Source organism: Porites lutea, chromosome 7 (genome assembly GCF_958299795.1).
Source record: "Porites lutea chromosome 7, jaPorLute2.1, whole genome shotgun sequence".
Classification (NCBI taxonomy): Eukaryota; Metazoa; Cnidaria; class Anthozoa; order Scleractinia; family Poritidae; genus Porites; species Porites lutea.
In genome coordinates this window covers 12,999,322-13,014,718 of record NC_133207.1, presented here as the reverse complement: position 1 = coordinate 13,014,718, position 15,397 = coordinate 12,999,322, and the positions used below count along the sequence as shown (strand labels likewise).

At 39.3% G+C, this 15,397-nt stretch overlaps 1 protein-coding gene across 7 annotated transcripts in view; it reads left to right on the top strand.

Moving 5' to 3' along the window:
• Positions 1-15,397, top strand: part of LOC140942720 (polycystin-1-like protein 2) — a 74,959-nt gene that overhangs the window by 58,862 nt on the left and 700 nt on the right. For 5 of the 7 annotated variants that reach the window (XM_073391695.1, XM_073391697.1, XM_073391692.1 and 2 more), the window contains exons 11-21: positions 532-714; positions 3,994-4,056; positions 5,946-6,071; positions 6,322-6,582; positions 6,801-7,055; positions 7,375-7,613; positions 7,933-8,473; positions 8,845-9,081; positions 9,502-10,764; positions 11,028-11,199; positions 13,859-15,397. The exon at positions 13,859-15,397 is cut by the window's right edge and continues 700 nt beyond it. In XM_073391695.1, the coding sequence (XP_073247796.1) occupies positions 532-714; positions 3,994-4,056; positions 5,946-6,071; positions 6,322-6,582; positions 6,801-7,055; positions 7,375-7,613; positions 7,933-8,473; positions 8,845-9,081; positions 9,502-10,764; positions 11,028-11,199; positions 13,859-15,397 (4,879 nt within the window). The remainder of the gene's footprint in view (positions 1-531; positions 715-3,993; positions 4,057-5,945; positions 6,072-6,321; positions 6,583-6,800; positions 7,056-7,374; positions 7,614-7,932; positions 8,474-8,844; positions 9,082-9,501; positions 10,765-11,027; positions 11,200-13,858) is intronic. The other 2 variants (XM_073391694.1, XM_073391693.1) reach the window with 1 other exon arrangement.

The following is a 15,397-nucleotide window of genomic DNA, read 5'->3' as shown; positions in this document are numbered from 1 at the left end:
GCTAATCGTCCGTCAAAAACTTCTATTAAATTCTGTTAGTATGGTTCAGAAGTGTAGAACAAATCAGGCACCACCTTATCTTTACAATTTATTTTATGATAGATTTAGTGTGTCACGACGCAGCACTAGAAATATGTCACAGTTAAATCTACCTAAATGCAGCCTGCATTTAGGTAGATTGTCAACTGGTCAACGTTCTTTCGCCTTTCGTGGGGCAAAAGAATACAACTTACTCCCAGAAAACATTCGGAACTTAAACAATATCTCAAGTTTTAAAAGGAAAGACGCCGCTCATTTTCTTGGAAACTCTTCTTAAATAGATTGAATCACATTTTTCATGACTGTATATAACAGTCGTGTAAATATTTCTTGTTGTAACAGATGTAAACATTTTTGCCGATTGTAATTTTATTATTGTATATTTTGTTATTATTGTACATTACGACATAATAGCCCCGTATAGAGGAGTCGTAATAAAGTGTATGTTATGTTATGTCTTTCTCTTCTTATTCGGGTTCAACCTTTCCGTAGGTTGAACCAATGCCCGCTGAAGATGTCACTGAAACATTGATTAGTATGACAAGTGGGGAGAAAAGCCCCCTTGGTAATCTGATTCAGTCTGGTGACGTAGACAAGGCGGCTCAGATGGCATACGCAGTACTTTCCATGGTAGACAAGAGCGAGGGAGAGATGAACAGCAAAGACAAAATATCGGTAAGCTAACTTGTTTGATAAATGTCTAGCCTTTTTGCCTCCTTAACAGTGTCTCTAAGGAGACACTGTTCTTTTGTTTTATTTTATCATGTGCAAACTGCAAAGGAATCCTCATTCCAAAACGATGATATGCTTAACAACAGCATAAAAGAATAGAAAGTAACATGAGAACGGTCTATTCTTAACCGTTTATTCATGACCAGACGTGTATAAAAACGAAAAACAAAGGATAAGTAAACCATGACTTAATATCATATTAAGAAATTATAGGATCGCTCACATGGCATGAGAAGGTTAAAATTCCCATTGTTCGGGCCAAAGTAATTCTTTTTTAGTTAAAGAGTACCTTTGGTTAAGGCTCCAGAGTTTTTTTTTTTTAAGATACCTTGTAAGATAAGTGAAGGTTTGGACTATTCTTAGTTTATTAGTTGTCAATTCTGATAGAAAGTAAAGAAAAAAATAGCTGTGCCAAAGAATGAGGCTTGACCACAACTACAAAGTCAAATAACTAAAAAAAGGCAGGGATATTTTAATAATGTCTTTTCTATTATTCATTCAAAGTATTTCTCCTTTTCTGTCATATTTGAAAAAATGTGAGCAGTTACATTCATTGACGTCAAGCACTCTAACGTCAATGATTGCCTCTTGACTAATATACAATTTATGCGCACCAATTTGCAAGTCTACGAGGAGCTAACGATGCCTTAAGAACTTGAGGAACGAACGTAACTACCCGAGGCTCAAGGTTCGCTCATTCCCTCCCCCTCTCCTTCAGTTCTTTATTTTACGAGTATTTAAAGCTATTTGAAAGGCAATAAAACAATTTAATTTTTATTATCACGTTGTTGGGCATTGTGGCGCATTTTGCTGGTTGAAATGGAGAATTTGGCGGGTGAAAATGCATTTTAGCCCGCTGAAATAAACCAATGAAAAGAGAAGATCAAACAGTCATACGATATATGCAGCCAATCAAAATCGAGAAGCCATGATTGTAATGTTCGCGTTGCCCTTATGCTAGTCTGCTACACAGTCTTTTTTTGGCGCAACGCTCTGTGGGAAGGATCGTTGCGTGACGACACTAAAAACGGCTGTGTAGCAGACCACCTTTACGCTGCCATTTTCAAAGATCAAATCATGGCTGAAAACACAGAAAACAACAAACAATTTGAGCTAGAGGAAGAAGATCTACAAATGATTAGAAAAACCTCTGATGTAAACGCCCATAGTAGCTCCATAGTCGGCGACGAAGTGCATGTAGATTTTGTAGCTTCAAGCCATTAACGCACTCAGTTGAACCAATTATGCCAAAATGTTACTTTAACATTTGTGCAAATGTACATTTAATTCTAACTCTTACAAATGAGCTTTCTTGTCTATTGTAATTTTTACAAACTTAAATGGCACGACACTGTGTAATTTCTAGCCAGTTTCGGGTAAAAATTAATAAAAGGCATTCAACATGTAAATCCTAACGTAATTTGATTCAGAATGACTTGTTTTCATCTTATAAAATCGGCTTTATTTTCTCATTGCCCTCCAAAGTGATAATAAAAGTTGTGGAGTTTATGTTGTTGGGCATAAATATATATGTTTTTGGCCCTAATCTCAGAGCTTATTTTAACACTCGCCTAGCGGCTCGGGCTAAAATGAGTTTGAGTCGGGCTTAAAATATATTTATGCCCCCAAACATAAACTCTATGGGACGGTTATTTAAACGGAGTTTAACCAGTGTTTAGCAAAACCGCTTTGTAAGTCACTTTCAGTTTGCCTAGCGCTTTCATCTAAACACCATTTGTCGTTAAGAGTTTCATTAAAGCATATAGTATAGACTAGAACAGCATTTATCTTCTTGAATTTAACCCACTAAGGAGGAGACTGAAGATCCAAAGGTTTCTTAAACCGCGTTAAGACTTCGTTTATATAACCGACCCTTTATCTTTATTACCGTTAAACAAATAAAACAATTACTACTGAATTTCGGCTTTCATTTGAGGTGGAGAATTATGCAGATTTCGGAGGTTTTCATCCATCTCAGCTTTCGGCGTCGATGGATAACACACTTCTTGATCAACATAATTCTTCATATCATGCTCAGCCTTATTCAATAATTGATAAATATAGAAGGTATGAAGCTAAGTAACCATACAATTTAAACGTTAAATTCTTCTTACAACATTTTAAAGATTACAGGTAACGTAAAGAAGTTAAACTAACATTATATTTAATCCATCCTCTGTGTGCACGACGGTAACCAGCACGCTCACTTTTTTCAGACAGTATATTTAACGATAGTCATCCTACGTGTGCTTAATCCGAATCATATAAAAGTCGGTAGCTTTACAACAACTTGCTCTATTATTCGTTGTTCATGAAGAAAAGCCTGCAATTGCAAAGACATTCCTTTTTCTGTTTCATTTTTTTTGTCTTTCTCAACAAGTTTGCCGGTTCTTTGCTTAAAGGTTTTTCCCCGAGAGGTTTTTCAAGTTCTCGATCTTGCTTTTTCTCAATCATTCAGCGATGAGTTTCATTTGTCAAGCTTTATCTGTTTCTGCTGTTGTCAGAAGGGCCTATCTATGTTTTTTTTCTCTCACCAATAATTATAACTGTCAGCACTGATGTCTTCATCATAACAACAAAATTAAGATAAATTTGGTTTCGTCCACAACTGTTACCATTTTCCCAGAATTGTGCACCTATTGCGCGGCAGTGAGTTTGCATCAAGATTGTAAAATTAAGTGAACCAACCGAACGGGATTTAAGATTGACTGCTGCCGACAAGACATCGATGTATCCCCAAGTAAGCCCTTGTGTTTTGTTCTGCTTTGAAGTGTTGTGGTTGTCATGCAAGAAAATCTCAGAAGCGTTACTTGCTGACTCAGCCTCAGTCGCCCTATCTTCTTGCTGGGGTCCTCAAGAATGTGCATAAGTTGAATTAAAAGTGAGATCTAGAGCGAAACCGTAGTCGGGCAGGAGAAACAACGACAAACAAACAAACACAAAAAACAGGAGCAACAACAACTGGCGCACTCTTAGAAGGCACGATAATGATTCCTGACTGAAGACGCACGTTCCGATTCAGCTATAACTGCACTAGTTAATATTCATGTAAAATCAACTTTAACTTGAATTTATTCGCACATTTGCATGATAAACCATGCATAAGCGGACACGATCAAGTCACTACTCGGCACTGTGAGCACTATCACGATTGTTAACGTCACCGTATTCACGACTAATTATCGACCATTTTATACAAATCTACATGCTTTTAACTCACAGATTGCAGTGGTAAGAAAGATCTTACGCTCAAAGTTTAATGTCACCAAGACAACGGTCCGTAATGTAAGTACGCATACCACACATGCGCCACTTTAAAATAATTGTCATTTTTGTTTAGTTTTCTTCACGTTAGTTTTTTTCTCTTTCATTTATTTTCGTATTACATGTCATATTGTGTTGGTAACTGTGATGTGATGCCAAGATACCCGTAACAGTTAAGGGAAAATTAGTCGGTCTTTTGTACTTTGTTTTGGGTAGGAATTTTTTTGTATGTGTTTAACGTAAATATTCATTTGTCAGTAATTCATTTTCATTCAAACTGCCTTTTTTGTTTACTTCCTTTCTCGCTGTTCAGACACTAAAGTTAAATCATATAAAGAACAACAACATCAACAACAACCACAACAACAACAACAACAACAACAACGCTAGGAATAAGTGACAAGCCGTGGCTTCATAATACAAACAACTGCAAAACTCTTACTTGAAAAAAGTGTTCATGAAATCAATTGCCCGTAATTTTATTTAAGCTCAAAGACTGCTTGGCAATTATTATCTATATCAACGAAAATAACAGACTAACCACGCATGCGGACCTCGAATGGATTTTTAATAAAATAAAGCGAATAAAAAATATAGAGAAAAACATTACAATTTGATTTTATTTAGAATTAATAACATTTTTTAAACGATGCTAAACTGTTTCTTAATTTTTCTGTAGTATTCACTGACACCTAAGGAATCGAAATTTTTGAAAAATTGCTTAAACCTCGTCATTTGTTCTTGCGAGGAAGGCATAAATTTAAACAAACTCTCTCACACACACTAACTTGTTTACAGATGGCTCTTCGAGAAGGTTTTTTAGGTGCTAATAGTTTGAAGGAAGGTATGTGCCGCATCCTTTTTTGCGCAAGAACAAGCCTGATAAAGTTGTCCTGTCAGGCCAGGTGATATTCAGTTGAAGTGATTTATGAACAATTGTTCGCTGAAGGCCCAGTTAATATTGTTAAATATTCGTCTCGGGAATTATTCAACAATATTAACTGAGCCTAAGGTGAATAATTGCTTTAGTATATTCACACGAAGTGATCTCAACAGAGTCAGAAAGGAAACCATTAAAAAAACCCATTATATTAGGTCGATTGACGGGTGCATGAACTCATGCGTGAACACATGAAGCCGTAAACAGCAGATGCGCAAAAGTTAGATCTTTATAGTATCTTCCAACATGGCAAATCATAGTTTTAATCTTTTTTAAAGCATTAGCGTCAATGGTTTTAAAGAAAACGTCGGAAGTTGAAATTACTATCCCTTCTAAGAAGAAACGTATAGCTTTTTTTGTTTCTGTCAAATCACCGTGATCGAGAGAGTTTTTTTGTCGCTTCTTCAACGCTATCAACAGCGTCTACGATCGAGGTGAGCGTTGTTTATATATCTGCAGTGTTCTTTCCTTGTTAACTTGCTGGCACGTACAATTTTCGAAAATATTTGCCTTCCTCTTTTCTCCATATTAACTTTTATTTAAAGGCAAAATTGGTCCTGCGAGGAAATCCCGAGTTCACAAAACAGTGACAAAGTGGCCTCGTTTTCCTCTGTAGTGGTAAACATTTCTTCGAGCGTACAAAAAGTCAGCTACAGTAAATCACTTCACAATAAATCACGCTGTTTTAACACCATGAAGTCTTTTCTTACCTTCAAAATCATCAACACTAAGGTATTCTTGTATTTTCAAAAAGTTCTTACTCTGAAACTTTGGCAAAACACCCAGTTCACGACAGTGATTCTGTTCTGCTTTATGTTCACCACCTAACGAGGTGAATAGAACGTCATAGTCCGAGATCGCAAATCAATCAGATTGCTTGAATCACTAAGATCACTGAGTGTGTATTTACTAATCACGAATAAAAATGCTGCTCTTATGACGTTGAGGTTATCGCTGGGTTTACTTTCAGCTGAAAGACTCCATTATCAACCAGATGGCCGCCGTCAAGGTGACCAGCCTTGAACAAGTCACACAGATGGCAGCAGTAGTCGCCATAGCAACAGAGCAGAAGGATGAAATTTCTCAAAGTTCACAGGTATCTGAACCCTCCAAAACGGCCTACTCAAGTATTACAGTGGCCCTTTTTTTACTAATGGTGACTGAAGAAATTGATGACACCTTCCTATCCGTCGGTTAGTTCAAAAGGGTAGTAAAAAACAAACAAATAAACAAAAACAAGTGACCTGTAACAAAGGAGTCTGACGGGCTTCGTAGCCAGGGCACTTACATGGGAATTTAAGGGTTACGTTTTCAAGAACCAACATTTTTGTCCTACAATTTTGCAGGAGAACGCGGTCAATCTTCTAGAAGACACGGCGGACTTTGTTTCATCCCAGCTAAACTCAGACACTACCGATCCAGGTGTTTTGCAAGACGTAGGTGCCAGCCTCCTTCATGGCATTTCAAACGTTATAAGTGCAACGTCGAGTAAAGCTGAAAAGGGAAAGGATGATGAGGAAACGGATGAGGAAAAGCAGCCTGGGAATGAGGAAGGTGAACAGCAAATGGAAAAGGAGAAGGAAAAGACGAAAGCTGAAAAAGAAAAGGTATCTATGTTCTTATTTGAAGCACTCCCATGAGTAAAAATGGACCAAAAAAATTTTGGATCAAAATTTGGGCATAGCAATACAACTCTACTATAAAATTGCGTCGTTATATAAAAAAGTTAGTTAAAACGTTAAAAGTTAAAAAAAAGCTACCACACGGCCAGTTGAATGCAAACTATTTTATTCTATAAAACGGTTTTATTATCTTGTGTCTTTAGAGTAAAAAGATGGCTGAGAAAACGTTAAAGCTGATGGACAAGGTTGGCTCCAGCCTTTTGGGTACGAAGGCTGTTGGTGAAAAGCCCAGCGTGTTTTCAACTAAATTCCTAAATATGACGTTGGACAGACAGGTTCCATCAAAGATTGGCAACAAAAAGCTGAGTGACGGACAGGGGGACGGGGGCGTTGAGTTACCTTCAGCTGCTACTCTATTTGGAGACAAGGCTAGCCATCTTCCTTCGGTTGATTCACAGGTACTGAACATGCAATATTAGACCGCAAGTAGACGACTCGGAATGAAATTTTAAATTATTATTTTTACTGATGTGAACTTCAGTTTTTTTTATGCGTTTTGAGTCGCCTTGGCGTAGTGGTTCGTACTATGTCGGTGGTAGTTTGAAGCCTTGTTGCCACCGTCTTTGTAATTTGGGTAGTTGAGAAACTATGGCCCTTGCTGCTTCTCAGTCTCCTTTTAAATACATCAGGGGGTTTGGCACTACAATACTATCATCAACTAGCATGCAATCCAGTGGGCTGGTAGCTGCTTCTCAAAAAAATTTTCGATTTTTCTAGATGCTGGCGTTTAAGGACAATCCCTACACATGGGACGCAACTTCGAGAAACATTAAGTCCTCAGTAATCGATTTTTCGTTAAAAGCCGCGGATGGAGAAACATTGGAAGTGTCTGGACTTTCAAAACCAGTGGAACTTTTTATACCTCAGAAGAAAAGACGTGAAGATAAGGGCAACAGTACCAACACTACCAACCCAGTGTACTTTGCAAAGCCAAGCGATGGTGAAAATAACTTGAGGTAAACGAAGGAAATGTGTCTTTTCCACGTTTTAGATTATTATTTGTTTAAATTAAATAAGGGTTTGGAAACCTGTGTTCTAAATTGCATCTATCTAACCACTGGTTTGCCCTGAAATTTCATACAACCTCCTGTTCGATTTCGGGGACTAGACTATTTAAAGTTTAAACACTAGTTGATGATTGGGGAGCCAAATGTTGATCTCAAAAGCCTATGCTCAGTAGCATAAACATAGTGGGGCCACTTAAAATCGCCTAAGCCCAAACTCTAACACCGACTATAAACGTATTTGAAAAGGACATTTCTTCTTTTTAATCAGGTACCACCAAGTTGTAATCCCATCGAAGAGTTTGTCAGTCTTCATTGAAATCAAACCAGAAGAGGGTAAATCCCTTGAAGTGTACGTCAGCTACAAAAAGCGTCCAACAGTAGAACATTACAGTTTCAGTGCCATCATCCCAGATATTAAATACTGCAAAGATAATGGGACTGGACTACACTGTAGTGAGGAGGCTTACGTATTTGTAATAAGCAGCGCAGTCACAGGCCACATTGGCGTCCACTATATCGCGATAAGATACCCTGAGCTGGAAACAGAATCTGCTAGTACCGGATCCTCAGAGATGGAAGATGACGAAGTCGATCTTCGGGTGAGAAGGGACTGTGGAAGTCACGGACGCAGGCAGAAACGTTCTTGCATTGGCGTTAAAGATCCCCCAACGACCCCTCCCTCTACTCCTAAGATTGTTATTCCACAGTATGACAATAGCACAGACGTGAACTACACTTTGTCTGTGACGGCGGCAAATTGTTTGTACTGGTCAGAAAACAAGCAGGCATGGACAGGTGATGGATGTACGGTATGTATGTGTGAAAGTAGAGGAAACTATTCTTCCTAGCTGCAGTCCCGTGGTGTTAGTTGAGACTCGTTTTTCAGTAAATTTTCGTATATTTCTAGACCTTGTCTCTTTGTGTCGTAACTATATATATTTTCATACAAAATGTAAAACTTTCTTTAAGGCCCCATTGAAAATATTTACCCCTTTTTACCTCATGACTATTATTTATTTTTTATAAGGTTTCATAACCTCACTTGAATTGCTGGGGAGCTTGCATAAGGATTTTGAGAAGAAGGAAGGGTGTTTGAAAGTGATGGACAAAATGACTGTCCTTGATGGTTACTAAACCCTATTCATAGATGAATGGCTTAAGTTGTTTTCATCCACAACAGGTTGGTCCAAAGACGGTACCCGACAACCTCCACTGTCTATGCACTCATTTGTCCGCGTTTGGTGGGGATTTTTTTGTTGCTCCAAACCCCATCGATTTCGACAAGGTTTGGGCTGAGTTTGGTAACCTGGCAGAGTCCGGAAACTTTGTCGTTCTCGCCACTGTTTGTTCCATATTTGGACTCTATTTTGTTGGGTTGGTTTTCGCTAGAAAAGCTGACAGTAAGGACGAAATGAAGGTACGTTTGGTCTTATTTTCCCTATGTACCAACCGCTGGAGAAAAAATGGATTTGCACAAATTTGTTCTTGGCAAATACTTGTATATCGCAAAAATGCAAAAAGTGAGGAGTACATCCAACAGCTTGTGAGGAGTACAAGCTGTTAGATAACAGTCCAGTATAAAGTAATACTTTTCTGCAAGATGTGAAAGACAGCCAATTTTGATGAGTGTAATCCTGTCACCAGTGGCATACTAAAGAAAACGTTATTCACCAGCGATTGTTTTTCTTGAATTTGTTCTCGTTATCACTTCCTAAATATTAGTTTTTGAAAAGAAGGTCAAGGAATGTATAAAAATCTAAGCAGAAGATGGCTTGATTCTAGTGCGTGCTACTTTTCGAAAAAATTGGATCGCAATTAACCTTTGTCTTATTTCTAGGTTGTGGCTAACGTTTATCTGGCGGATAACACGGAAGGAGGCTACTTGTATGAAATTTCCGTTCAAACTGGAATGTGGAAGGGTTATGGGACGACAGCAAACATAGGACTGATCATCTATGGAGAGCAAGGCGTGACCCCAGCTTTACCCTTATCAGATCCAGAACTTAACAAAATTTTCTTTGCTCGTGGAAGCATTAACAACTTTACTTTATCTTTACCGGAGTCGTTGGGTAACCTAGTAAAGATTAAAATCTGGCACGACAACAGTGGGAAGAGTCCTGCGTGGTTTTTCTCACAGGTTAAAATTATTGATTCTCAGACTGGAGACAAATGGCATTTCCTGGGGAACCGATGGCTTGCACTGGATAAAGGTACTGGGCAGATAGAAGTGGAACTAAAAGCTGCCGATAAAAGAGAACTCTCAGGATTCAAAAACCTGTTTTATTCCAGAACCTCGCGGAGCTTGGGTGATGGTCATTTGTGGTTATCGGTCTTTACCAGGCCTCCGCATAACACATTCACCCGTTGTCAGCGCTTAACTTGTTGTTTGTCAATTTTATTTGCCACTTTGATAACAAACGCAATGTTTTATCAATTTAATAATCCCCCAGAAGACACGTTCCAGTTAGGACCAATCAAGTTAAGCTGGATACAAATCAAAATTGGCATTCAAAGTAGTCTTATTGCTATTCCTGTAAATGTCCTGGTTGTAACTATCTTTAAGAACATCAAGTACCCTCTCCCTGCGGATGCAATTGGGGCAAACCAAAAAATACCTGGATGTTTGCCTCATTTTTTCGTGTACGTCGGCTGGATGCTTTGTATCTTGACTTCCCTGGCATCTGCTGCGTTTACAGTGTTCTACAGCATGATGTGGGGGGCTGAGACTTCAAACCAATGGCTCACATCTATCATGGTGTCATTCTTCCAAGATGTTGTTATCACACAACCTATAAAAGTGGTTCTTATTGCGTCACTGTTGTCTCTCCTTATCAGAAAGCCTCCTGAGCAGGACTTGGTTCTCGGCTCGTCGATGAAAAGTGGCGGGAAAGGTAGCCAAGTAGAACCACCTGCCGGAGAGGCGCTCAAAAAAGCCCGCGAATTTCAAACGAAGGTCTTGGAAATGTTTAGAACTATTGTTGAAATGACTTTCTTCTTTGTGTTTATTGCTCTTCTCATGGTGGTGTGCTATGGAAATAGAAAACCTACCAGGTTTCAGCTGACTGCCGGTTTGGAGAACATGTTTAGTGGCTTTGAAAAGGTAAAGAGTACTGTTATACCGCTAAAAAAAACTAAGCCTTTTTAGCCACATCACGTGAGTATACCTCGATTTGAATTTCAAATGACTTGCAGTGATCATTAATTATGTCAACAGAGTGAACTCTGTCCACTGCTACAAAGTTATTATCATGCGCTATGGTTATCTTGTCAAGTGCAATCCAAGCGTAAATTAATTAGGAACTCTATACGTGGTCTGTTTTTGCTTCACTATCGTAAGGATTCTCTGTTTTCTTTCTCCATAAGGTAAACAGTCCACCGGCCTTCTGGACATGGACGAGGAATGTCCTCATTCCAGGCCTCTATCACACACAGTGGTACAACGGCGATCGTTTCGAATACGAGGAGGGTTTCCTTAGCAACAGAGAAACCTTTATGGTAGGAATGCCTCGGCTCCGACAAGCTCGTATCAGACCTGGTGAGTTCCATGCCAGTCACTTTATTACTTACATTAATGCTCTTAACCCATAACCCCTTAGATAAAGCAAGTAACTAGACCAGAATTATTATGGGGAAAAAGGGGTAAGGGATGAAGTACTCCAAATATGGACAGCAGGTCACTTTTCTCTACATATTGGTGTAACAGTCCGAAATCTACAAGGGGAGAGGTGATAATCCTCTCTAGGGAGTGATAATCCCCTAGGATAAGGAGGTAATAATCCTCTCTTGGGGGTGATAATCCCCCAGGATAGTGAGAAGCTAGGTGATAATCCTCTCTAGGGGTTGATAATCCCCCAAGGTTGTGAGTGGAGGTGATAATCCCCCTTGGGTACCGGAGAGGTGGAAAGACCTCTCTAGATGTCTAATTCCCCGGTTTAAGGAGTAACAAGAGTCTATGGGGCAAAGTGTGACCTGTATGGGAGCACTTCATCCCGAACCCATGTTTATTAATTGCCAACGACTCTCAATACAGATATCATCACTAATTTAAGCTAGGATTGCGTGCCTACTGCCCGTCAGGAAAAACCCTCACTTATTTTTGGGGGAAACCTGAACCCTCCCGAAAGCAGAGCCAGACACTTAAGGGAGAGAGGTTAGACGAAAATGTATTAATAGAAGTTGTAAGTAAATGACAATTAAACTTTTATCAACTTAATAATCAAAATAAGGCCCAAAATAACTAAGTGCACAAGCATGTTAGGATGCCGGGTACGATGATTCCCCTCAGTAGAAAACCCACCTCTTTTCTGCCATGTCTTCTTGACAATTGCCAATTGATTCGAAGTGTAAACAACAAAGATCAGTAGTTCGTATGACTGCAAAAAGTATAAGCAGCTTCTTAAATTTTTCAACAAGAGAAAAGACCTCATATATAAAACCTTAAGAAAACCAGCAGAGAGAATCAAGCAGTAATAAGGGAGGGTGGGATGGGATTTTGTTCCACGAAGAGAAGAATATGAAGTGCTATTTTGCTGAGCTAGGCGCGAAAATATAGGCATCAACTGTACATGTGATAGCTGGCATCTAATTGGCCGAGCGAAACAATTAGTGTGACAGGGGTCACATGCAGGAAGTGACCCCTGAAAGGAAGTGAGCTGATTCCACTACTGGTAAGGGCGGGTTTATGGTTATCACATTAACTCCAATTTATCCTGTTGTATAAATTAGCTTTTAAGTTTCGTTCACACGGCAACGAACGAAGTTTCGACCGGCTGAGAATTTGACGGGAAACTATGTTCAAACGGGACCATTCAATATTTTCGCTCTATTCACAAGGAAGTTTGAACGGCTAAGCGTCTAAGTTTTAGTACCGTTTATATAAGGTGGTTCCGTGTAAACGGACCACCTAAACGCACAAATTTCAACCGCTCGAAAATTCGTCCCGTGCTGTGTGAAGGTATCCTAAGAAAAAACCTGGGCCCAGTTTTTCGAAGGCCGATTAGTGCTTAACCAAGGGTTAAATTTTACCCGAGTTTCTTTTCCTTTTGTTCAAAGACATTTTCTCGGAGAATTTTCTCTGTTATTTTTAAGAGCATCCAATCATCAACTTGTCAACAAAGAGAATTAAACTGAATTTACTTTTTAAGCTTTCATATCTGAATTCATATTTCGCATTAACCCTGGGTTATCTTAACCTAGCTTTGAACAACCCGGCCCTGTATATAGAGGATATTACATGGTCGCGCGGAGGTACGAAATTTCTCTTCGAGTGTTGAAAAATATTTCACGAGTGAGCGCAGAGAACGGGTGAAATATTTTTTCAACACGCAAAAAGAAATTTCGTATCTCCAAGCGGCCATGTAATGTTCTATTAAATATATAAACGCCAATGAAATACCAAACCATTTCACTTAAATGGTTTTTGGTGTGAAAGGCGCCATTTATTATGTAGCCATAGCAAAGGTGATATTTTCACATGTGAAGATATCAAGTTTTCGCGCGAAAGCTCACCTGGTATTTCATTGGTGTCTATGTAATAAATTAGGGTTCGTAGACAGTAAAGCATAATAAATAAAGATGTGAATTTACGATTGCACAAAAATGGTGAATAAAGTATCTTGCCGCGGACTATAGTAGCATATGATCGGATTTCAGTGAAGACCTACGTACTACTTTTAGACACAAGATGCCGTATTTTCTCGAATAAACGCCGCCCTCGAATAAGAGCCTCATTTGGGATAAAAAAAGTTAATGAACGCCTCCCCCGAATAAATGCCGAGGCCCAGATACATTCGAAGTCAAAATACGTTAATTCTGTTAGTTTAATAACAATGTCGTCGTTGAATAAATTCTTTGTCGCGTCCAACTTTCAAATAAACGCCGCCCGCAAATAAGCGCCGCATTTGAGGCATGAAAATTTTAATAAGTGCCGCGGTTCTTATTCGACTAAATACGGTATTGGTGTTTTATAAGAATTTTTTTTTGTGCAAGAAAATTACTTTTTCTCACAGAATATTGCCGGTGGGAAAAGGAAAACTGTTAACACTGTTTCACCTCGAAGCTAGAAAAACAGCGGTTATGCATTTTACAGAGACTCCCAAGTTTAATCTTTGTTTTAATTGTTTCCTTAATATCGATTAATAGACTGTTAAAGAGTGAGCAATGCACATTTACTGCTTTTTTGTTGTTGTTCATAGAGGAAAGATGTATCATGGAAGCCACAAATCCAGAATTGGCCCATAATTTCCAACGTTGTTTATCAGTCTATAATGACGAAGTGGCTGACTTGACTCTTTACAACCAACCCGGTTGGGTCCCTTTGGATAACACCAGCCGGTTACTGTCTGTGTTTGAACTGCAAGATATGTGTCCAATGCCATGGCGGTACCGAACAGCGAAGAATTTAACCACACTCTCTTGGCAAGGATTACAAAGTGTTTATGGCGGCGGCGGGTTCATTGCGGACCTTGGCTACAACGCAAAGTCCGCTCTGGAAGTGTTGCACAACTTGGAGAAGAACAACTGGATAAATGACATGACTGCTGCAGTGTTCGTTGAATTTACAATCCATCAACCAGCGACATCGCTATTTAGCGTCGTGAGGTACTTGTTTGAGCGCTTGTCTACGGGCGGGTACAATACCGTGACAAAAATTGCAACCTTGACGATATATGCTTCGCCAGATCCTGCCTTTAAATCTTTTTACCAGCTGTGCCAGCTCCTTCTGATGTTGATTATTTTATTTTTCTTTTTTGCTGAAATTGGAAAAATTTATCGTCAAAAATGTTTTTATTTTGCTCAGTTTTGGAACTGGATGGAGCTGCTACAGATATTTGGAGCAGTGGCAGCGGTTGTAATGTTCTTCTTCAAAGAAATGTACACCAGTGAGTACATTAAGCGTATCCAGGCAAACCCGTTTGAGACTTCCAGCACTGATTATATTGTGTTATGGTCCGAACTCGAGATCTATTTGTTGGCTTTCGTCATGTTCATCGTCACAATGAAATTTCTCAGACTTATTCGCTTTAACCGTCACATCTGCCAAATGACTGCCACCATACAGAAATCTATAGGTCATCTCTTGTCATTTTTTTGCGTATTCGTAGGGATTATTCTGGCATATACTCAAATGGGTGTTCTTGTGTTTGGACCAAGCGTATCAACTTACTCATCGTTCTTTCAATCCATGCGTTCGGTCTGTCAGATGATCTTGGGCGGCGAAACACACTTCCACGAGCTCAAACATGCCAGCAAAATTGTAGGACCTCTGTTTGTGTTTTGTTTCATGTTAAGCATGTCGATGATCATGTTGAATATGTTTCTTGCAATACTTAACGAATCGTACGAAGAGGTCAAAGACTTTGAGGGGCATGCTTTCGCAGATGCAGAACTCGGCGAGTTTATGAAAACATACTGTGAAACAAAGGTCGGGTACGTCAGTGACGAGCTTGTCGCCTTTTTTAAGAAAATGGTTACCATGGCACGGGCTAAGAGGCCGAAAATGGGTCTGGTTGAAGGGTACGAGAAAGTACCAATTGAAGAATCCCACCAAGTGTTTGAAGAAAAAGTTGATGACGGCATTGAGTTGTGTGGTGCTAAACCGCAGTTAGCGCTTATTGCTTCTATGGAAGACTTAACTAATAGCGAAGAAGACTTGGCTTCCAATTTGGACGATGTAAAGCAAAGCTTGTCCGAAATTGGAGCGGAATTGCGTCGTTCAATCTCAGTTCTTAACG